The sequence below is a fragment of the Raphanus sativus genome, chromosome 8 (genome assembly GCF_000801105.2).
Source record: "Raphanus sativus cultivar WK10039 chromosome 8, ASM80110v3, whole genome shotgun sequence".
Lineage (NCBI taxonomy): Eukaryota > Viridiplantae > Streptophyta > Magnoliopsida > Brassicales > Brassicaceae > Raphanus > Raphanus sativus.
Genome location: NC_079518.1, coordinates 18,877,520 through 18,902,237, shown reverse-complemented (window position 1 = coordinate 18,902,237; position 24,718 = coordinate 18,877,520). Strand labels below are relative to the sequence as shown.

At 35.9% G+C, this 24,718-nt stretch overlaps 2 protein-coding genes and 1 pseudogene across 3 annotated transcripts; 1 reads left to right on the top strand and 2 right to left on the bottom strand.

Moving 5' to 3' along the window:
- Positions 1-4,362: 4,362 nt before the first annotated feature.
- LOC108824617 (uncharacterized) lies at positions 4,363-7,334 on the bottom strand (annotated as a pseudogene).
- Positions 7,335-11,961: 4,627 nt separating this feature from the next.
- On the top strand, positions 11,962-18,725 carry LOC108822785 (L-ascorbate oxidase homolog). 2 transcript variants are annotated; one of them, XM_018595946.2, is made up of 8 exons: positions 11,962-12,250; positions 12,836-12,945; positions 16,524-16,794; positions 16,983-17,082; positions 17,169-17,514; positions 17,620-17,985; positions 18,068-18,146; positions 18,239-18,725. In XM_018595946.2, exons 1-8 carry the CDS (start codon positions 12,104-12,106, stop codon positions 18,449-18,451), a joined length of 1,632 nt encoding a protein of 543 aa, XP_018451448.2. In that variant the 5' UTR covers positions 11,962-12,103; the 3' UTR covers positions 18,452-18,725. The 2 variants fall into 2 exon arrangements, with proteins under 2 accessions (XP_018451448.2, XP_018451449.2); XM_018595947.2 differs by lacking the exons at positions 11,962-12,250; positions 12,836-12,945 and adding an exon at positions 12,959-13,185.
- A 1,139-nt stretch (positions 18,726-19,864) lies between these two features.
- Positions 19,865-21,218, bottom strand: LOC130498502 (uncharacterized). Its single transcript, XM_056991918.1, has 2 exons — positions 20,669-21,218; positions 19,865-20,596 (listed from the first exon to the last, which is right to left on the bottom strand). The coding sequence occupies exons 1-2, from the start codon at positions 21,162-21,164 to the stop codon at positions 20,577-20,579; spliced, it is 516 nt and encodes a 171-aa protein (XP_056847898.1). The 5' UTR covers positions 21,165-21,218; the 3' UTR covers positions 19,865-20,576.
- Between the last annotated feature and the right edge of the window lie 3,500 nt (positions 21,219-24,718).

The following is a 24,718-nucleotide window of genomic DNA, read 5'->3' as shown; positions in this document are numbered from 1 at the left end:
CTCGAATTTTGCTGGACCTCTTCTGATGGATCAAGCGGCTCAGGCTCTTTGTTCTCATACTCAATTTGGGCCGCTTGTTGGGCCAACCCGTCCAAACCATCACATGAGTACCTTTGTAGGTGAAAACGAATCTCATCTCTTAGCCCATAAACAAACTGGTCCATGACATTCTCATTGCTTACTCCTGGATTGAGCCGAATGCGAAGATGGTTGAATTGTTTGTGATACTCCATAACCGTCTTATCTTCTTGGCAAAGTGTACGAAACTGCCTCCGGATTTCTTGATATTGATCGCGTGGGATGTATTGCTTCCTCATCATATTTTTCATCTCATCCCAAGTTGATTCTCGAGAACACCGGCAACGATTTTCTTTTGCAGTAGATTGGCTCCACCAGTGTTGAGCTTGGTTGATGAGCTGATCGGCTGCAATGTACACTTTCTCAAAATCTGGGCAGCCGCAAGAATGGAAGAACTCGTTCATCTTGTGCTCCCATTCAAAGTACTCATCAGGGTCTGATCTCCCTGCAAAATAATAATCTTCTTGCTTCAAAAGACTCCAAGGACGGTTTGCCATGTTGCCGTTGTTGGACTGGTTTTCCATATCTCTTTATATTTTTTTGACAAAAACTTAGAAAAAAAAAACAGAAAAGAAAGAAAGAGGAAATTGATTTTTTTATGGGTTTTCTTTGAAGAATAGAGAAAAAAATAAAAAAAACAAAACAAAAGGATAGATGATAGGAGCTTTTGGCTCTGATACCAAATGATACAGGCTGAGAATCTCACTCTAGCTTTTCTCACAAGAAATCAAAACCTACGGCTTAAATGAAATGAAGATCGCCACTCAAAGATGTGAAAGGCTTTGAGATAAGATCAAGAACCAGCACCTAAGTGAATCTCACACAAAGATAAAGGCTCCACACTTGCATCCTAAGAAAGAATCTCACATAACTTAGAAATAATAAGAACAAGCATAAAGCTCTCAAGAGAAAATCTCACTTTTTATTCAATACTCAAGTCTGCTTTTACAATGAAAGGAGAGGAGCTTTATATATAGCTCTTGGACAGAATCAAAGACATAAATGAAAGGCGGATTTCTAGGACAAATCATAATTAAAAGACAATCAAAATGCTGGTCAAAAGGACTGATCTCAAGGGATTGAGATTTGCTTATTAAGAAGATGATGACCACGCCTTTAATACCATTGATCCACATATTTATTAGCTGATAAGGAGGCTTAAGTGGTGGCCTTTGTTTGGGAACAACCAGCTGAGTCAAACGAACCATATGTTTGATGGTGTCTAGGTTCATCCGAGTCCAAACATGGAAAGTTTTGTCTACTTTAGGAGCTGTGGATTTCATGGCCGCATCATTCTCTTTCTCCTTATTTGTTTGTGCTATGTATGGAAGTCTTGTCAAGGAATATTGATAAGGCGGTTCAGGACAGGAAGTTTAAGCTGCACCCACGGTGTAGTACTATCTCTCTCACCCATCTATGCTTTACTGATGACCTTATGGTATTTGTGGAGGGATCAAAGGAATCTGTAGAAGGCGCCCTGTCAGTATTTGATGAATTTGCAGTGTGGTATGGGCTTAAGATAAGTCTTGAGAAGTCCACAATATATATGGCTGGAGTTTCAGATGGTGAGAGGCAAAGAATCCTAACTAATTTTCCGTTTGAAGAAGGCACTTTACCTGTTAAATACCTTGGACTTCCTTTGATGACGCAATCGATGAGGATCCAAGACTATCAGCCATTGTTGGAGAAGATTCGTAATAGGATTAATACATGGACTTGTCGGTTTTTATCATATGCAGGGAGGTTGCAGTTGATAAAAGTAGTCATTTTAAGCATTGTGAGCTTTTGGTATGTGGTCTTCCGCCTTCCTAGCAGCTGTATTAAGGAAGTGGATAAGATTTGCTCTGATTTTCTCTGGTCTGGGCCTTCTCTAAACTCTACAGGGGTCAAAGTAGCATGGAGAGATGTCTGTACAGAAAAGAGTGAAGGAGGATTGGGCATTAGAAAGCTTAAAGAAGTCAATATGGTGTATGGTTTGAAGCTGGTATGGAGAATGCTATCGGGATATCTCTGTGGAGAAGTGGATTAAAGGAAATTTACTAAAGAAAAAGAGTTTTTGGGAAGTGAAGAGTACTTCGCAAGCAGGATCCTGGATGTGGAGGAAAATGTTGAAGCTAAGGGATGTTGTTAAGAAGTTCTATCGGAAAGAAATAGGAAATGGTAGACACACTTCTTTCTGGTTCGATAACTGGTCAGAGTGTGGAGTGATTTTTGATATATGGGTGACAGAGGAATTATAGATTTGGGTATACGCAGAGAAGCTACTGGAGGAAGCAATTTTGAGTAATAGAAGAAGGAAAAGACACCGATCCCATGAGCTAAATCTTATAGAAGCGGAGTTGAGAAGAGTAGGAGGCGAGATGAATAAGACAGAAGATACTAGCTTGTGGAGAAGGGGGTCGGGATATAAAGATAATTTCTCTACTTATGAGACTTGGTGTCTTATACGGGAAACAAAGAGTGAACAGAGTTGGGCGTGTGGTGTTTGGTTCTCAAATGCAACTCCGAAGTTTGCATTCATAATCTGGCTTGCTATGCTTAACAGAATGTCTACTCTAGACAGAGTTGCACAGTGGAGTCAGGGAGTGGATACAACATGTTTGCTTTGCAAGAATGATGTGGAGACTAGGAATCACCTATTTTTTGCTTGTTCTTACTCGTCACAAGTATGGGAGCATCTCACTAAGGGTATGATGGGAGAGGATTATACTAATGACTGGAGTGAAATTGTACAAATGATCTCGGAAGTGTCTATGGACAGGAAGAGATTATTTTGTTTACGATATTCATTCCAAGTCACGCTGTACATGCTTTGGAGGGAGAGAAACAAGCTCAAACATGGAGATAAAAAACTTCTCATTGTTGCATTGAAGAAGATGATTAAGAAGGGAGTTAGAAACAAGCTCAGTATACTGAGATCAAAAGGGGTGAAGGGTATGGAGAGAAGTCTCTAGTATTGGTTTGAAACTAGAATGTAATTTCTGGTTTTTAATTTCTGGTTTGTAGATTGTATAGAATCTAAAAAGTTTATTCAAGTTAGTAGAGGAAGCACGTGATGTAAACATGTTTTTTTGGTGAATAAGATTTAATATTCATTCAAAAAGAAATGCATTCTAAGAAAAAAAAGAGTTGCATTTATTGTTATGGAAGATGTCTATAGCATGGGTTCCTCGGAGACTAGGATTAGGGAATGAAGAGAATAATATAAGATAGCTAAGGAGTCGCCTGTAGAGAGACAAAGACACAGAGGTGGATCTTATAGAGAGAAAAAGAGAAACTCTTGGAACTGTTCTCGATCATGTTGTATAAAGATAAGGATTATAGAGATAAGGATTACCTTGATTCTCTTTGTATATAAACACTATGTTGGTTGATGAATAAGACAATATACTACTTTACAATATATATGGTATCAGAGCACATATCATAAATACTCTAAACCCCTAATTAATATTAACCCTTCCGACCGGGTTTATAGGTCGTGATTAACTCTTTCCAACCGAGTATAAAGGTCGTAATTAACTCGTTCGACCGAGTATAACTGTCTTAAAGTTTCGAGATTTCTGGCTGATAAGAGCCATCATCTCGAGGAGGGGTATTAGAGATATTATATCTCATATCGGGAATTTTAAGGGACATTAATTAATATATAAAAGATTAGGGAATTCTTTATAAGCTGGGACGTTACCTTCTTCGAAGATCAATTCCTAGGGATTGAATCAGCGGCTTATGTCGCACCTCCGACTATGCAGAATACGTTGATGGATGACTGGTTTTACCGACTATACAATCCAGGGGGAGTATAGAGATAAGGATATGTTCCTATATCTAAGACTATCAACAATGGTTCACAAATTCAACACCCTCCACATCATCTACTCTCTCTTCCACATCATCTTCTCTCTCTTCTATCTAATAATTCAATACCCACCCACTTACAATGGTTTGTTGAATTTTATTCAATACTCTACCCTACAATTATTTTTTAAATACTTTTCTTATATATTTTTGTAATTATATATAAACTATTATTGAATAAAATCAAATTACAATATTTTATAATAAAAAAATGTTTTAAATAATTTTATTTTTTTACTTTTAAAATTTAATATAAAATTTAATATTAAAGACAAAAAATAAACTGAAATTTTATTAATATCAATGAAATTACAAGAAAATAAAATACAGTACAATACAATGCATTAATAAGCACACAACATAAATAATAAAACACACATAGCTTAATTAGTGCAATAACTTCAATTAACAAGCTTATAAATTTCTTCAACCACGGAACATTCCAAACTTTTCCCATATGTGTTTGACTAAATCAGCTTGCAATTCATGATGTACACTGGAATCACGCAATTCTGATCTAGCACGTACATGATTCTCAAATGCAGGTAACACTTCAGTCGAGAATGGTTGTGGTGCATTAGACCCGCTTGCCTCAGGTTGATCATAGTCGGTCCACTGTTGAGTATATGTATCTTGTTCATCTTCAACAATCATATTATGCAATAGGATACATGACCTCATTATAATAGCCAAATCAGAAATGTCCCACATGCGAGCTGGTTCACGAATGATATTAAATCGAGCCTGCAATACTCCGAATGCACTTTCGATGTCCTTTCGGCAACCCTCCTGAACTTGTGCAAATAACTTATCCGGTTCACTTTGAGGAAGCCTAATTGATTTGATGAAAGTAGGATAAGAAGGATAGATACCGTCAGCTAGATAATACGCCATATTATATGGACGTTGGTTCACGAAGAAGTTCACTCGTGGAGTATTTCCTTGTTCAACATCATCGAACACTGGTGAACGATCTAGAACGTTTATATCGTTTAATATGCTGGGACATCCAAAAAAAGCATGCCAGATCCATAGATCATGGGATGCTACTGCTTCAAGAATAACAGTGATGGTTCAGTTATCTCCCCGAGTAAATTGTCCTTCCCACGTTGTAGGACAATTTTTCCATTCCCAGTGCATACAATCAATACTCCCAATCATTCCTGGAAACCCTCGTTTTTCACTAACATGCAAAATTTTTTGCAGGTCATCTTGAGTTGGAGCTCTGAGATACACTTGCTCATACAATTGTATGATTCCCTTACAGAACCTACGCAAGCACTCCAAAGCTGTAGTACCTCCAATTTTGATGTATTCATCCACCGCGTCGGCTGCAACACCATATGCCAACATTCGCATGGCCGTGGTACATTTTGCTAATGGAGATATACCTTCTTTATTAGCTGCATCAAATCGTTGGGTGAAGTATTCGTCACTTCTTGATAGATCCCCAACAATCCGGAGGAAAACATGTTTTCGCATCCGGAATCGTCGACGAAACATTGCATCTTCATATGTAGGTTGATTGGAAAAGTAGTCGTCTATCAGCCTTTGATTTGCAGCTGCATGATCTCTCTTGAAATATCTTCTTTTTCTACTAGATGAATATTCTTGCTCTATTTTTTGTCGACGCTCACTAAAATGGTTGAGGATATACCTCTCTTCAATTTCAGACTGTCTTTTGTAAGCTTCGATATCAAAATCGAATTCTGATGGATCCATTGAGATTGTTTTAGTAAGTTGAGATTTATTTGATTGATACATAAATGGAAGAATGAGTTCCCATTTATAGAAAAATGTAACCAATACATTTATTAGTTGGAGTAAAGCATTATTAAAGCATGGTGAGTGGTTGGAGGATAAGACTGATGAAAGTCACGGGCACTTGACGACAATTATTAAAGCATGGTGAGTAGTTGGAGGATATGATTGATGAAAGTCACGTGCACTTGACATCATTATTGAAGCATGGTGAATGGTTGGAAGATAAAATTGATGAAACTCACGAGCACTTGATAGCATCACTAAATTTTGGTGAGTGGTTAGAAGATAAAATAGATGAAAGTCACGGGAACTTGACACAATTATTAAAGTATGTCGAGTGGTTCAAAGATAGGATTTTCAAAATAAAGGTGAAAGACACATATTACATAATTAAAATAGAACATGACAAACAAACATTATTAAAACATAAAGTGACATGATACAGACAAGCATTGACTGACATGAAACAGACAGCCACTTGTGATCATAATTAACTTTCAAATAATTCGTTGCTCAACTGTTTGAACAGCTCTTGGCTATGGTCATTGAGATGTTTCTTTTCACTTAGCTTCAACCACATCTTCATCTTCTTAGCCCGAGTCTTTTATTTCATCAACTGGTTTGCTTCTTCTTGCTTTTGTGTTGCCTCTTTTTGCCTTTGGTTTGACTCCTCTTGCAACATGGCTATTTTTTCCAACCGTTCCAACTCCTGTGCCTTGATTTGTTTGAATTCAATAAAATCTTCATTGACCACTTCCAAAGCTGCATCCTTACCTTTCTTTTTAGCTTTTTTTTTAGCTGGGCACTGGATCCTACAGAGTTGGAGTCACTAGCATCGCTTTCGTGAGCTCTCTTAGATACACTGCTTTCAGAGCCAGTATTTCCTCCTACCTGGCTACTATAGCGTGGTTGATCACGGACAGCGAGCCATTCAGACATTAAATTAAAATGTCCATTCTTTTCACCTGAATATAGCTCATGTGCTTTCGCCAACACATCGTTCTCCGACCACCCACTTTGTTGTAGACGCTTTGCCTTATCATAAGCACTGATCCATTTCCCCAATATTTTGTTTACGTAGTTGAAATGATTTCTGCAGGATATCAAATCACGTGGAGGATCAAATGAGCAATGTTCATTACAATACTCAGCAATTTTACCCCAATATGCGTCACTTTTTTGGTTTCGGCCAACAACGCTATCTGTTCCATATTTAATCCATCCGCTCAGTAACACCAAATTTTGTGCAATGGTCCACTTGAGGCTTTTCCGGCGAGTAGAGTTGAATCCTCTATATTTGGAGTCGCCTCATTAAGATCGCTCATACCACCTAAAGTCATTTGTGTAGAAAATTCAGGAAATTCAGTTGCTCCAACATTTGGAACAACTTCATTACCATATGGATTAGAAGAATAAGAGGGTGTTTGAGATGGGTGTGGCATCATCGATCCATAATTTGGAGGATAGTTTGGAACGGCTGACGGCATGAAAAAATTTGGTTGATAACCATAATTTGGTAAATGTTGAGGATGGCTAGAAGATTGATTCGGAAATTGATAGTTATTGGGATTTGGATAGTTAAAAGGAAAATTATTAGAATTTTGGGTGTTAAAAGGATTATTATTGGGATTCATTTCACATGAAAAAAAAGCAATAATTTTTTGTAGAGTAATAGAAAAATTATAGTAGAAAGAGATGGTTTTTTTGTGTCCAAATCAAATGAAACAAGTCTTTATTTATAGAATATGAAAAATGAAAAATTTTGATGTAAAAATATATTTTTAAAAAATAAAAGTTTAAGAAATAATTGATCTTGAATAATTGAGAGGAAAAAAACAAATCAGAAATTTCAGTGACCAATGTATCAAGGACAAGTGGCTTTGGAGGGTCCACTTTATCTCTTCCTTCAGCGATTCAACAATGTTGAATTGATTCAATAGAGTTGAATACACGTAGGTTTCAATTTTTTTTTCAATACCCCATTGGAGCTTTTCAACTATTGAACCAAAAGTTTCAATAGGCCACTGTAAGTAGTCTAAGGGGTTTAGGCTTATCTAGCTTTCCTATTCTTAGTTAGATTACATTGATTCTCTTTGTACATAAACACTACGTTGGTTAATGAATAAGATAAGATACTACTTTACAATATTATATGTTGAAATAATGACTGAAGTACTTGACAAAGGAAAGACATAAACGAATACCTTAAGATTTTTTCAATAACGTGTATTATAACACTAAACGTGAAAAACTTGGAATTAAGCAAATTTTGTATCTTGAGGAAAATATCTTTGGGTTCAAATTCGGGCTCTTATGGAACTTTTCGGCAATTCGGGCTCTTATTGATCCGCAAGATGCATTAATTATTGAAAGCATACCATTGGGTAGAACTCATATAGAGGATAAAGACGGATGGCATTTTACAAAAAAATAGAAAATACACGGTTAAATCAGGATATCAGGTGGAAAGGGTATACCCGGATAAAGATAAACCACTAGAGACTTTTGGACCTACGGTGGATGTTTTAAAAGCCTCTTGTTGGAAAATGAAGTGTCCCCCAAAGATAAAACATTTTCTATGGCAGCTTTTGTCAGGGTGCATTGCAGTAAAGAAAAATTTGAAAGCCAGGGGACTGAAGGGAGATATTTATTGTGACAGATGCGGAGATCCAGAGGAATCAATAAATCATGTTTTCTTTGATTGCCCCCAGCACGTCAAGTTTGAGCGCTTTCAAAGATACCATCAAATCCACAAATTTTTCATGCCGCTTCTCTTTTTACAAATATGGATCACCTGTTCTGGCGGGTTACACCGACTATGGATGATCACCAGTTTGCATGGATATTATGGTACATTTGGAAAGCTAGGAATAGCAAGGTATTTAGTAATTTAGATGTGGAACCGATAGACACACTTAAAAAGGCAGAAGTTGAATCGAGACTATGGGTTGAGGCGCAGGAGATAAGCACCAAAAGAATCTCACAGCAGGTGGATGGCAGAAGTTTACCATCAATCCCAGGACGATGGTGTTTCACGAATGGTTCTTGGAAAGACAAGGAAAACTTTTCAGGACAGGGTTGGTTCAGTACACTACAAAGATTTCAAGGATTAATGGGAGCAAGGAATACACGGGCAAGTTTATCACCTCTACACTCGGAGGTGGAAGCCTTAATTTGGGCAATGGAATGCATGAGGAATCTACGTCAATATCAAGTCACTTTTGCAACGGATTGTTTTCAGTTGGTGAAGATGGTTTCAGAACCAAGGGAATGGCCGGCGTTCACAAGTTATTTAGAAGATATTAAAATATTGAGAGAAAGTTTCACAAGCTCGGAGATCATTCATGTACCGAGGACGGAGAACACAAGAGTGGATAGTCTTGCACGCGGTGCTAGACAGCAAAACTCTTTCATCGTCCACATAGATGCAGAACTTCCAGTTTGGTATATAGAGTCTAGATGAGTCTGTGTCTTTGATGTCAAAAAAAAAAAGAAGCAAATTTTGTAATGAATTGTTAAAAGGAAATTATAATAAAACATAATGGTTGATTGTATTGTTTGATTTCTCGATTTATTTTCTTTTGGAATATTGTAGTGTCATTTTTGCACTAACAGACTACTTTGAACTGTGTCATTAAATTTATCTTCAAACACCAAAGCACATGCGCAAATTCACGAGACTCGAAACGTTTAAAACCACCGACTGGTCAGCTGATCTAGGCTTTAAAATATTATTTTTACAGAATAATAATTTGTCTGACATAACATAATAGATTGTTTTAGATGAATAGATCCACCGAGGACGTCAAAACAAACAGAAACAAGCCCAAAAGTGAAGAAAATAAAAGCACCAACGAAACCACATGGGAAACAGATCCGCCCCGAGCCTCACTAATTTCCACCGACACTAGTTTCCCCCCACCCAATATGTTAACTGTTTTTGTTTTTTTACTTTTTTTTTTGGTTGTCCATTACTAATAGTATTAAAAACTAGCGATCACTAAACAACTATAAAAGATGTTAAATATATTATAGAAACCGTAAAGAAAAATGAATTCTTATAAGAATTCTATACGATACTAGTATAAAAGATTGTTTTGATTTTACTTTTATGTGATTTTCCCGCTTGTTTAATTAGTAACCATTCAAAGGGACGGACACCATTACATTTACTTTGGTTGATTAAATGTAGGGACACAATGTTTTTTCTTTTTACTTTTTGACACCTTTACAGCATTGACTATCCATGTTAGGTATAAATTACAGATACAAATAATAAATTAATTTAATCTTTTGAACTGGCACGTTAATTATAAAATGAAAAACGACGGACAGGTTATATGATGGAAAAAATTACGTGCCGAAGAGTGCGCTAAGGTTTTTTTTCTCTAAAAAAAAAAAAAAAGAGAACTGTCAGTGGACACTGGACGTGTATGTAGGCTTAAGAGAATTATTCAGATCCAAAATTTTGAACCGGATCTTGTTTGAACTTTAAGTACTAAACTGAACCTCATCTGAAAATAAATATTTAAACGGAACTTGATTTTTTTATATATCAAAAGCCATATATGAACCCAAAAATTTGGGTATCCGATAATATCTTATATTAAATTAATACTCATAGTTGTTAAATACTTTTGTAATTTCTGAATATATTTAAGAAATTTTGGAACAGGAATAAAACTTAAAAAATTGGTCTTTTATAAAACTGTATAACTTTATCAGATAACCGAAATAAACTCCATTGTTTGAATCTATAAAGATCTAATTTAATATTAATTGTAAATTTGGGCCCATTTCTTCTATTTATTTTCATTTTAATGTATAAGTAATACAAATATGAGGTTTTACTCATATGTTTAAATGGTACATGTTTTGTAATATTAATATAATAAATGTTATTTTGATATTAAAATGTTCTTCCAGAAATATATTTCAATGTTTTGAGTGGATTTTTAAATAGTCAGATTATAAAATAGAAGTTTATAAATAAACTGAAGACCACCACCCATTTGCTTACATCAAAAGATAATTACCTATGTTTTTTTTTTGTAAATTGGTGTTAACTCTTTTGTAACTAAGATATGTAATATAATCTTGACCAGAAAAGATGTGTAATATAATCTGAACGTGTTTAAAAGAATCTTTGTAAACATATAGATGCAGAGTGAAAGTCTTCTTAGTCCAATTAGTTCAATGATTTGATTAATAATTCACTAATGTTTTTACACGAAGAGACCAGGTTTTCGAATCCCAGCAAATGCGAATTATACACAGATTTATGAAGAAAAAACATACAAAAAATCTTTGGCATGACACAAAAGTACGGTCAAACATGAATTTCATAATACGGTTTAGAAAGATGCAATTAGGCATGAATCTTCATAAGGAATGAATAATTGGTCAGTTGTAGAATCGTTTTATAATATTTCTCATAGTTTACAATAACATAATTAACCATCGAAAAAAATATTGACGCAATTATACATATGTATTTTGTCAAAATAAATGAAAAGATAATTTAAGTTCTACATCGAATATTAGTCATAATAAAATCTTATATATATATATATATATATATATATATATATATATATATATATATATGGTCCAATCCCACTTAGTATAAAGTTTTTGGAGAGTAACGATCTAAGAACAAATCCAGGAAAACTTAAACTTGAAACAGATAATAGCATATTAAGCGAGGGATTGGACATTTGATGACAGACATTTGGGATCTAGTTGAGCGTCTGGCCTAACACGAACATCCAATCTGGCTCTAGTAGAGCATCTGGCCCAAAAGTGCATCGATCCGTCAAAACATATTGGTATCAAAATCAAGATTTTGTGGTCTTTGGTTTGAGAGGAAGATTTTCAAAATAAATTAAAAGGCAATCGAAAAACAAATCCATGAAGGTTCAGGTTTAAAACGACTAATATCATAATAAGCGAAAGGTTAGATATCTGGTGATAGACATCTGATTCTAATTGAACATCTAGTTTCCAGGACGGATATCCCATCTGGTTCTAGTAGAGCATTTAGCCCCTTTTTGTAACACAAATGATTATATTAATTCTGAAAAGAGTTTTAACACAGTAAATTCAAAGTTTATACTTGGTCCGTCACAATATATTCATTATATTTGGATTAGTTTGTTTATTTCCTCGATTCGATTATTTTAAATTTGTAAGTCAACGCAGTAAATTCAAAGTTTCTTCGCTTTTATTCATTTTGTTTGTTTTGCCGAGTTTAGTTAGGAACCCTTCTCACTCCCCCCCTTAAATTTACATAACTCAGTGTGTGTCTACTCATATCTCTCGCTCTCTTGTCTCTCTGTCTCTCGTTCTCTCTCTCTTTACCATTAGAAACGCCGCCATTCAACTCTCTCTCTCGTTAAAAAAGATGGCAGCGGCTGCGGGAAGATCCGGAGGCACCGTCCTATTGCTCTGCTTCTCGTTCTTCGCCTTGGTCACTGCCGATAGTCCATACCGATTCTTCGACTGGAATGTAACATACGGTGACATTTATCCTCTCGGTGTTCGTCAACAGGTCTTCTACATCATTATCTCCTCTGTTTAAAAAAACTTCTTAACAAGAAAGAAAAGAACTAATTTTTTTGGTTCAATCTATTTACGAGCAGAGTACGATATTACTTTTTTAAGTATTTTCCTAAAGATTTGAAGTTCATATAGTGTATTCGTTAGTGAATGATTTGCTTTAATAGTGCTAATCAACGCTAGTTTATGAAACAAGTTGCTGTTTCAGTTTTGGAAAACACTATCTTACTAGTTCTTGTTTAAAACAACGTTGTTGCTGCCTGGATCATCCAGAGTACGATATTACTTTTTTTTTTAAGTATTTTCCTAAAGATTTGAAGTTCATATAGTTTATTCGTTAGTGAATGATTTCCTTTAATAGTGCTAATCAACGCTAGTTTATGAAACAAGTTGCTGTTTCAGTTTTGGAAAACAATATCTTACTAGTTCTTGTTTAAAACAACGTTGTTGCTGCCTAGATCATTTACTGGCTTGGTTGACAAAAAGTAACTTTTTTTTTGTTACCCGGAAGGTTAGATCTAGTGAACTGAATCAGTCAAGGATACTAATTTTTCTTTTTTAATTTGTATGAAAATAGGGGATATTGATTAATGGACAATTTCCGGGACCCGACATTCACAGTGTGACAAACGACAATCTCATCATTAACGTACACAACAGCTTAGACGAGCCTTTCTTAATATCTTGGTAACGACCATACTTCATTTTCTTCCAAAATAGAACCTTATACTCTTCACTTCCAGAAACGGAAATAAAAAGTTGTCTGTTATACATGTACTATTTTGAACAACAGATTATACATGGAATTTACGATACAGTTATAATCCGTGAGAGCAGTTTTTCTCCACGTTTTCTTCTTTCTTTTGAGTAGGTACTTCATCTTTTGGCATCTGAAAATTCGAGATTTTCAAAAACGTAAATAAACTGGTAATTGCGATTTGTTAGACTTTACCCCCTCTCAGTCTTTTTCAATAAGTAGTTTTAGTTAAAAATACTAACATTAACATTTTTGTTACTTTTTGAAAAGGTATCATTTAATATACAAGTTTAAGTAATCATAAAAAGTTATGATTTAATTAATAACACAATATTCAAAAGAAAAAAAGAATGTGAAACACCACTTACATTTTAAAACGAAATATTTCTAAAAGTACTTATACCAAAAAGTTAAGTTACAAAAAAAAAGGTATTAGATTTTGTGGACTGCATCTTCGGTTCACTTTAATTTGTGTAAAGGAAATTATTTTAAGTGGGATTGGGTAAAAAGTCTCAATACGAATAACTAAATTGAATATGATCCGAAAAGTAGTATCGAATACTGAAACTTGTTAAATATTCAAACGATTTCAAAAATTTGGAAAAACCCTGAGCCTAATCAAAATATTTCGGATATCCAAATATATCCAAAAGAATTTATGTAAAAAAATATATTAGTTTTTGTAGATTTAATATCTAAAATATATAATATATTTTGAAATTGTTCAAAATATTTGAAAGTATATACAAATAATCACAATAGATATCTAAAATAGTTAAAAAATATTTAAACACCAAAAAGTATTTAAATATCTATTAGTTTTCTATCTAAATATTTAAAATAAATAAACTTTTATAATCTCTCTGTTTCTTAATAAGTATCGTTTGAGACTTTTGCACACAAATTAAAAAATCATTTAATTTTACATGTTTTCCATATAAAAACATCATTACATATACATCTACTCATATTTCAATTAATAGAAAAATAATCTATATAATAAAATCAATAAATTCTGTATCGAAAAACTAAAACAATATTTATTTTGCAACAATAAATTTCTCCTACAATGATAATTAATATGAAACGGAGTGAGTATTAAGTTTAGGTATTTGAACATATATTAATCAAATATATATGTGCTATATTACTTTTATTTTTAGATATCCATGAAATTGGCGAAAAAAGTCTGACTTTGAAATTGTGATTTTCATAGAATTTTGTAGAATAAATATGTGGAAAAGCGTGCTATTACGATGGGAAAGCATGTGAATGTGATAAATGTAGTCATGAAGTTAAATGGAAACGGCCCATCCGTAATGGCATGCATCCGTAAGATAACACTCAACGAAAATTCCATTACGGGATCAAAGAGAAGAACAAAACTTGAGTTCACCCCTTACGGTGAACTCTCAAATTCACTTCTACTCTTAATACTAATCAAAACGCCATGTAGAATTAATGAACAAATGAAACAAAATTAGAAGAAAAAAAAGAGAAACGTGAAAACAAAACGTCGACTAAAACATTTGTTTTGTTAATGCTTTCCATGGCTTCTTCTTTTTCCATCACCCACATAAAATATTAAAAGATTTGATTGTTAAATTGGAGTCTACAATCTTCTGCTTTCGATTCCAGTTTCTAGTTGGTGTTTAGAATTAAGATCTAGTATTTAAGATTTAAGATTTAATGTTTAGGGTTAATACCAATATCACTTTTTTATAATTTCGGGTTTCGGTTCAAGATCTAGAGTTTGGTTTTAGGATTTAGGTTTATGATTTAGGGCTTACTGTTAACTTCGTCTTTTCTTTAGAATTTAAAATCTAAGATTTGAGTTTAAAATTTAGGATTTAAGTTTATATTTAGGACATATGATTTAGACTTAGGATATAAGGGCAGAGGATTGCATGTTCCAATTTGGCAAACATATCTTTCAATATTTTTTTGTGGGTAATGAAGATGAATAAGCCATGGACAGCCTTAACAAAAAATGTTGACGTCTTTTTTTTGGTTTTTTTGCTAAATAACCAAAAAAAGAGAAATTAGATTTTGGGAAAGAGAGTGGAGAGAGATAGTAAGAGCATCATCAACCCTCAGTTGTTTAAATAAAGGTGCTTAGGAATTCTTTTTAATATTTTTTTTCTAAAAAAAATAAAAAAAAAAATTTAAAAGCTGAACCAATCGCGGGCCACCACGTGATCAGTGGGGCCCGCGTACAGTTGAAACAACACAGCCTTTTGACGCTTAATTAAGCGTTCCTTCTTTATCAACTTCTTCCTTTTCCATTTTTTTTGATTAAAATATTAATAAGCACCCCATTAACCACTTGGGTTAATGGTGCTCTAAGAGAAAGTAGTAGAGAAGGGGAGATTTTGGTTAGATTTTTAATTATTTTTTTCTTAGCTACTTGGCATAATTTCCCTTTTTTGCTTCTTTTTTTTTTATAATTTAGTTTCCTTTTTTTACTAATCCTACATGACACTTTGATTGATGTTAAGAATTGAAATAGATTTAAGAAATTTATCATAAGGGGTGAATCCAAGTATTGTTCTAAAGATAAGTGCCATCATGAGAGGGATTTTTGTTTTGTTTTTGTCTTGTCGAAAAAATTATATTGTGATAAATGTAGTCTTAGAATATGATTGGATAACACTTTTCAAGTTATGTTTTGTTTTTGTCTTGTAAAAAAACAATTTTTCTCTTATTTCCATTTTTCTTTACTATGTTTTACTCTGGTTTTCTCAAATTACATTCATAGTATGATTTTGCCTGATAACAAAATAATGGTATACTATTATGATAAAGCACATATGTAGATGTTCTCTTCTAATAATTTAAGCAAAAAGACAATAATAGCCAGAACGAGTTAGTTCCGGTGGTATATGAGTTACGGCGGTAATGCCTGCTACATTTCATATGCACTAGAAAATGTTACTATATACAATATTTGCAGATTTGGCAAAGAAAATAAAACATTTTTTTTACTAAAAAACAATAGTAACAAAAAAGTAACAAAATAATATTATTTCCACATTTTGCCACCTGTCTCTCTAATTCATAAGCTGTTTAGCTCCCTTACATGCTCTTTCGGTGAAACTTGTCGGCTGCATTAAAATGTCGTTGAAGTTACATTGTCTTTTAGAAAAGGGCCCTACCTATTTCCACTAATTATCCCATCTTCATGACATCTTTCTTTTTTTCCTTTCTGTAAAGATTAAACGAACTATAGTGTTGGTAATTATGTATGAAATTTATTAAGCCAACATCATTTATAGAATTTAAATTGAAAACCATATGCTTTATACAAAATGTAAAATCTTATAAAATAGTGTATCATCAAATAAATTTACATAATAGCATTAGTTAGTTGCCCACACAAAACCAGTTAGTAGATGTCATTTTGCAAACCAAAAAAGAGTTCAAAACAATATTCTAGATTTTGGCTATTTGCTACATATGCTCTTATGTGTATTCATTGCTATTTAATTGTTAAAATTGGATAAAACAGGAATGGAGTACAGAATAGGAGAAACTCTTATGTTGATGGAATGTATGGAACGACTTGTCCAATTCCACCAAGGACCAACTACACATATATTTTGCAAGTGAAAGACCAAATTGGAAGCTTCTACTACTTCCCATCCCTTGCATTTCATAAGGCAGCTGGTGGGTTCGGAGGCATCAGAATCCTTAGTCGTCCTGGAATTCCAGTTCCATTTGCTGACCCCGCAGGAGATTATACTGTCCTCATCGGAGATTGGTACAAATCTAATCACACGGTCAGTTTTGGTAAAAAACAAAATTCTTTCGCGAACACTAAAATTTGAATGTGTTTAACATGGTCAACATGAACTTGACATATATATATATATATATATATATATATATATATATATATATATATATATTTGTTTGATCGAGTGTTTATACAAATAATAAAATTCTCTTATTTTTTTATATTGGCCAGAATTTAAAGGCGCGTCTTGACAGAGGAAGGAAGTTACCCTCGCCTGATGGTATTCTTATCAATGGCAGAAGCAACGGTGCTACGTTAAATGTAGAGAAAGGTGTGGCATTTGATCTCTATTTTCTAATTCTTTCCCTTTCAACACGTTTATTAATAATGCTTCAAAAACGCGTTTATGCAATACAGGAAAAACATACAGGTTGAGGATATCAAACGTTGGATTACAAAATTCTCTAAACTTCAGAATCCAAAACCATAGGATGAAGCTTGTGGAAGTCGAAGGGACACACACAATGCAAACAATGTTTTCGTCACTTGACGTTCATGTTGGCCAGTCTTACTCTGTTCTCATTACTGCCGACCAATCTCCACGTGACTACTACGTGGTTGCTTCCTCTCGGTTCACTGATAAGATCATAACAACCACCGGCATTCTTCGATACAGTGGTTCTTCTACTTCAGCTTCTGGTCCAATTCCCGGTGGTCCCACCATTCAAATTGATTGGTCCTTAAACCAAGCACGTGCCATCAGGTACTCTTTTTGCATTGGTAACTAAGGTACTCTTATTGCATAGGTAACTAGTTTACTAATCTCCATATAAAGAATTGTAAAGATCTAATGGTTTTTTTTTTGTAGAACCAACTTGACAGCCAGTGGACCAAGACCAAACCCACAAGGATCATATCATTATGGTCTAATACCACTCATTAGGACTATTGTGTTTGGTAGCTCAGCGGGGCAGATAAATGGGAAGCAAAAATACGGTATCAATAGTGTGTCATTTGTGCCTGCGGATACACCTCTAAAACTTGCCGACTTCTTCAAGATAAGCGGGATTTATAAGATCAATAGCATCTCAGACAAACCCACAGGGAGAGGTTTATACCTTGACACCTCTGTTTTGCAAGTCGCTTATCGAACGTTTATCGAGATTGTATTCGAGAACAAAGAGAATATCGTTCAAAGTTATCATCTCAATGGTTACTCCTTCTGGGTTGTTGGGTACATTTTTCTTCACAAATTTTTATTTCGTAGTTTCTTATTTTTACATTGTCTAAATTTGTTTTGATCGGATAAAATACAGGATGGATGGTGGACAGTGGAAGACCGGGAGCAGAAACGGGTACAATTTACGTGATGCAGTTTCCCGTTCAACTGTCCAAGTGAGGCCTTTTTATGCCTCTTCTTCCTCAATCTAACACATTATTTTCTTTTCATGTTCTAATTAAGAATATGGAATATGTTTGGGATTCAGGTGTATCCAAAATCATGGACAGCCATTTACATTGCGTTGGACAACGTGGGAATGTGGAATCTAAGGTCCGAGTTTTGGGCAAGACAGTATTTGGGACAACAGCTCTACTTGCGTGTCTTTACAACATCGACATCTTTGAGAGATGAGTACCCTATCCCAAAGAACTCGCATCTGTGTGGCCGGGCAAAAGGACAACATACTAGGCCTTTGTAAGAAAGACGTACGACCTTACATGAAAATCGTATCGATACAGGTTTAAGTTATGTGTTATTCTTGCTAAGACTTGCAATATTATAATGAGAGAGGATGGTAGTAATAATATAGTTTGAAATGATCTCACCTCGAGGTCTCAATTGTATTTTTTTTCTCTTTTGCTTAAACGAGGTCTCAATTGTTGTTTTTTTTTTGCTTCCAAATTCTCATTTTTCTGATGATGTATTTGTTATTGATGTTCTTATTTATATATCTGGATATTTCTCTTGGGTTATTTCATTTTCCTCGAGTCGGATCACAACATGCATCTCTCATTCCAATGATCATATATTCTTTCTTGAGTAACTGTAGCAGAAATTCGGCACCCGTTATCTATAAAATACATATCTGATGGCTAAGTAATGCCATATGCGGGTAGAGAGCAACGTAAACGAAAACAGTGAAGTTATGAAGAAAAATGAGGTTCGCATTCTAAAATGAACAATACTTAGGTTCATTAAATTCACCCAGCATGTTACCAAAAAAAATTAATTTCACCCACTCTCTCTAACCAACCAAAGTGCTATGTATGATTTCCCTAAAAAGAACTAAAATTATTTTGTAATTATACTATTTTGTTTTTATTTATAATACATGTTAGGAGGTTGCCGGCGCTACGCGCCAGTTTTTTAAATGATTTTAATATGTTTTTAAAACTATTTAATATGATAATTTAAATATATGGTTTGGCTATTAATGTGTATCTCATGTGCTTTCCTATTTTTTTTTTAAATCATGGTACTTTAGAAAAAAATATTTATTAAAGATATTTAATTTGATTATATTCCGTCCATAATTATTATAGTTATTTGATGATTACCGCTGGTGTTGTTTGAAATTGCTGTTTACATATTTTGATAGGTAATGGAAGTAATAGATTCTTACGTCTGCAAATTTTTAGGACCTGCAGCGGATGCCAAACTTTCATGGCAAATGTGTCCTAATGTTTGTCCAAGTTAAATGAAACTTTAAATGTTATTTATCAAATGATGGGTTGGTTTGTTGGGGGCGAATTCATAGAATTTGCATTCTTCTGGTTTAATGGTTGGTTTTTGTGTTGTCATAATTTAATCTTTTCATCTGTGACTTGTGAGAGTGAGAATCGGATTCGCACTTAATTTAAAGGACGTAGAACCAGAGAATCTTGAACTCAATGTGGTGTCTCAGGTGTTAATGTAAGATAAGCAAGCTATGCTATGTAGAACACACAGTAGTACATGGTTATTCAAATCCAAGAAATACGACTATATTTATTCTTTTAAAAGCTTTTACAAGTTCTTATTAAAAGCAATAATTCAAACAAGCTCAAGAGAAACCTCGACTTGTTTGCTAGTCAACTCGTTCAGAGATCTAAGACAGACTCTGAACCACCTAAGCTTTTAACCCCTAGATGCTTTGCTTCTCCTTCTTAGGACGTACAAAACTCTCTATTGCTAAAAGCTCTCCCTGTATGTTAACCCCTAACACAGTGCCACGACTTCCTTATATATCTTTGAAGAAGCCCTAGATCTAATCTATCTACCCAATGGAAACTTTCCATTTCTTTTACTTCAGCGAATAAGCCAATCTTCCTTTTTCTCTTTAGATCGATTGCTTCTTCTTCAAGTCTTCCTTTAATGTCCCTCTTTATTAAATCTTCTTTTAATGCATCGGTCTTGATACGTGCTTCTCACGAACCGCCTCTCTGATGTAGTAGTTCATGTCACACTTCATGAACTACTTCAGCTCTGCTACAGCATCGTCTTCCCATACACCTTCAATCTCCCCCTTTTTAATTCGTCGTCTCACAAGTACCTGAGATAGAAGACAAGAACAAACCACACACAACAGCACCAGTATATATGTCTAAACGTTAATTCAACCAACTCAAGACAATTAAGAACATACTTATATTATCCTAAAAACAGGTTCAAGCAAATTAATACATAATATCAAAAGATAGCATATGCAAATGCTCCCCCATAATCTTAGCCAGTCTGAAAACATGGATAACAAGGAATTGCAACAAGTGGTGCAATTGAAATAACATAGACATAAAAACAAGGCAACAGAACACAGCTCCCCCACAATCTTGGTCTTCTACATCCTAGTCTTCTTCTTCTCCCCCTGCTTGTGAGCACACGGATTAAAAACACCAAGAAAAATACCTCACATATTCATAAGGATAGGGATACTAACCTGCTACAGCGCTCTGAAGATCCTGAACTATCTCAGCTAGCGCTTGAAGGGCTCGTGTTGTGTCCTGTAGTGCCACTTGCAAATCAACACGGCTGAGTGGTCCTCGAGGGATGGCAACTGATCCAAGTTCATACAGAGATACACGACGTGGCGCAGTCCTGGAGCTTGGTGTAGCAGTTCGTGGAGCAGGAATCGGAGCAGGAGATGATTGACGGGTTGTCCTGGCAGAGCTTCTCTTTGGTTCAGCTTTAGCTGGTCCCTTTCCTTTCGCTAGTCTCTGCTCATAGATCTCGCCCACTCGTTTATCCTTCTTGTAAGGAACCAGACGTTGGAGCTTGTCACTGGGGTAAGATGTAACTGCATGCTGGCTTTGGAGGAGTGCCATGATCAAGCGAGGGAAGATCAACCAACGTGCATCATTGACCTGAATCACTCCAAGATTGAGAATCTGTCTGAACATCATCTTACCCAAATCAACACGGACTCCATGAGCCATCTTGTAGATCAGCCTTGCCCTCTCAAGTGAGACATAAGTCTTGTGAGTAGAAGGAATCCAGTTGTATGCAGCTATGATCATCAAGGCACCGTAGCACGGAGTAAGATCCGCTGTAGTGAGACCGTCCCATTCTGTCCTCGTATCTCCAGTGATGAATGAAGCCAACTCAGTTACTGAGATATCATCCAAAGTTGTGTCTTCCTCCTCTTCTTCCTCAGTAAGTGGTTCCCAATCTATGGCATTGTTGATGAGCGCATGTGAGAACTTGTATTCTTGTCCTCTCACGGAAACAACTACTTCATCAACATCTGCTTCAGCTTTAGTACTCGGCAGACCTGCATAGAACTCAGCTACAACTTGCTCAACATACACAGCAAGACTCGAGACAGTTGATTCTATAGACCCTTTCTTAATAACCGTCAAGTAACCCCACTGATCAGCTTCCTTCATATCGACCGAACGCTCAGCAAGTACTTTACGCTTAAGAAACTGATCATACCTTTTCTTGATGAGAGGAGGCATTGGTTCAGCACTTTTGTCACCAGACCTTCTCGATCTCAACTGAGGTGAGGCTCCTGCTTCCTTAGCCAAATATGGAGACTTGGCTGCATCTCCTGGTGTGAGAAACTGAGATTGAGTTGGTGTACTAGACTCCCCTGTCTTCCTCTGTTTTGCGGAACGCAACCCTAATCGCTGCAGCACTCGTTTCTTTCTCACTTCCTTCTGTGAAGCTTCATCATCTTTGGGTTCGTCATCACCCGCCTTGCCGGATTCAACCTCGGCTCCACTCTGTTCCTTCTCATCTTCAACGACCACCAGCTGTAAAGCAGACTCATCCTTCTCTTCCGACGATTTATCAGTGACCGGAACATCTTGAATGTCAGCATTAGAGGATCCGATTTGCGGTTGCGGATCTGCTTCAGGCACTTTCGCAGATGGCTCTTCCCCAAGACCTGGAGTTCTTTCATCGCTATCCTCTGAAGCAGCTTTCTCATTCGCAGTGTTGAACGAGTCAAGCTCCTCAGTCACCTCAGGAAGTACATCAGAAACGGGCATATCATTTCTCGGCGGAGGCGATTCAGGTTCGCCATCAGTGAGTGACCTCCGACTTTCTTCAGGCGCTGCATGTGCCTCTCCTTTGGATGATTCGGCTTGTTGAGCTGTTTTCTTTGCTTTCACCATGATAGATGTCGGTTTCTGTGTGAGAATCGTGTGAGAGATGAAGAGAGGCTGCAAGATGGAGCTTCTTAAGCACGATGGAGATTTTCTAGGGCTTGTTCCCCACTACTTCCCTTAACGGAATAAAACTGAATCAACTTTTTCTGATATTGCAGATCTGGTCCCTGACTTTTTATCCTCTCCTTTGTATGCCTACAACATTTAATTTCTCTCATCCAAACACATAGACATTAGGCACATTCGTGAATTATTAATGTATCATCAGACTTTCAAGATAGTAATAAAAAACGAGTCACAACTCACAATTGGCTGAATCAAGATTAATATAAAGCATTAGATCAGTTCAGTTCAGTTACCATTCGTGTGAAGTGCTTCATGAGTTGCCTCAGTGCTTGATTCAAGCTGCACATATAACTCTTCCTAGATCTTATATTCTGGTGCAGCCGATTGTCTTTTTATGGCTAGCTTTCACATTGATATGCCTTCATCAATGCTGCCGGTTTTCATTCTTTATTCTCGCGCTGTGAAACCCCTGTTGTTTCCCATCATGAATCTAACAATCAACCTTTTTTTTATTTTCTGAGCATCTTTCTGTAACATTTCTGGCTCTTTTTATTGAGAGGGGGGGGGGGGCACAGATTGACGTGAAACCTGTACCATTACAACATTGACGGCATATCAAGCAGCTCTTTTCCACATCGTTTTCGGGTTCCAAAACCAATCCGAATCATATGTACATCCCGAACCAGCACCTGCACTACTCTCTGCACAACTTGACTCAACAATCAAGGTTACACACACCAATTGCATTTCTTAGTGTGATAAATCGATTAAATTCAAGAGATTTAGTGAATATATCAGCCAACTGCAAATCAGTAACTACATGTTCGATTACTACCTGATTGTCTTCAACTAATTCTCTGATGAAGTGGTGCCTTATGTCAATGTGCTTCGTCCTTGAATGTTGGACCGGATTCCTCGAGATATCAATTGCACTTTTGTTGTCACAATACACAAGAAAGGGACCATTGCATTCCATAATCAGCTGACATCTGCTTCATCCAGATAAGTTGTGAGCAACAGCTACCCATGGCAATATATTCTGCTTCCGCCGTAGAAAGTGATACAGAGTTCTGCTTCTTGCTCAGCCACGAGATAATATTGTTTCCAAGAAAGAAACATCCTCCACTGGTACTTTTTCTATCATCAGCACATCCTGCCCAATCAGCATCATAGTATCCCACCAAGTTGTTGTTGGAATTCTTCGAGTAATACACACCCAAGCTCTCTGTTCCTTTGACGTACTTGATAATCCTCTTTACTGCATTCAGGTGTGATACCTTAGGCTTGGCTTGATATCGTGCACACACACCAACACTGAATGACAGATCTGGTCGACTCGCTGTCAAGTACAACAGACTACCAATCATCCCTCGATAGAGCTTGACATCCACATCTTCTCCTGCTTCATCTCGTGAAAGCTTCAGTGATGTACTCATGGGTGTTCTAAAAACTTTGGAGTTCTCCATACCAAATCGCTTTACCAAACTGTTAGCGTATGCACTCTGAGAGATGAAGACACCTTTCTCTGACTGAGACACTTGAAGTCCAAGAAAGTACTTCAGTTCGTCACACATGCTCATCTCAAACTCTTGAGTCATATTCTGAACAAAATCATCAACCAGCTTTTGTGACGTACCTCCAAAAATAATGTCATCCACATAGATTTGAACAATGATTATATCTTTTTCAACTTCCTTGAAGAATAGTGTCTTATCTATGCTCCCTCTGATGTACTCCGCTTCTAGCAGAAACCTTGTGAGTCGTTCATACCATGCACGCGGTGCTTGCTTCAAACCATATAGTGCCTTCTTCAGTCGGTACACGTAGTCATGATGCACTGGGTCCTCAAATCCCTTTGGCTGCTCAACATAAACTTCCTCCTGAAGTACTCCATTTAGGAAAGCACTTTTCACATCCATTTGATGGACTTTGAAGTTCAGAATGCACGCCATTCCCAGAAACAGCCGAATGGATTCCAATCTTGCAATTGGAGCAAAGGTTTCTTCAAAGTCTACTCCTTCAATCTGTGAGTATCCTTGAGCGACAAGCCTTGCCTTGTTACGAACTACTTCTCCATGCTCATCAGTCTTGTTCTTGAAAATCCATTTAGTGCCAACCACGTTTACTCCATTAGGTCTAGCAACAAGTTCCCACACATCGTTCCTGGTGAACTGCTCAAGTTCTTCCTCCATTGCGACAATCCAATATTCATCACGTAGTGCTTCAGTGTGTGTCTTAGGTTCTATTGATGAGACGAAACATGCGAACTGCACCATTTCTTTAAAGTTGATCACCTTTCCACGCGTTTTTCG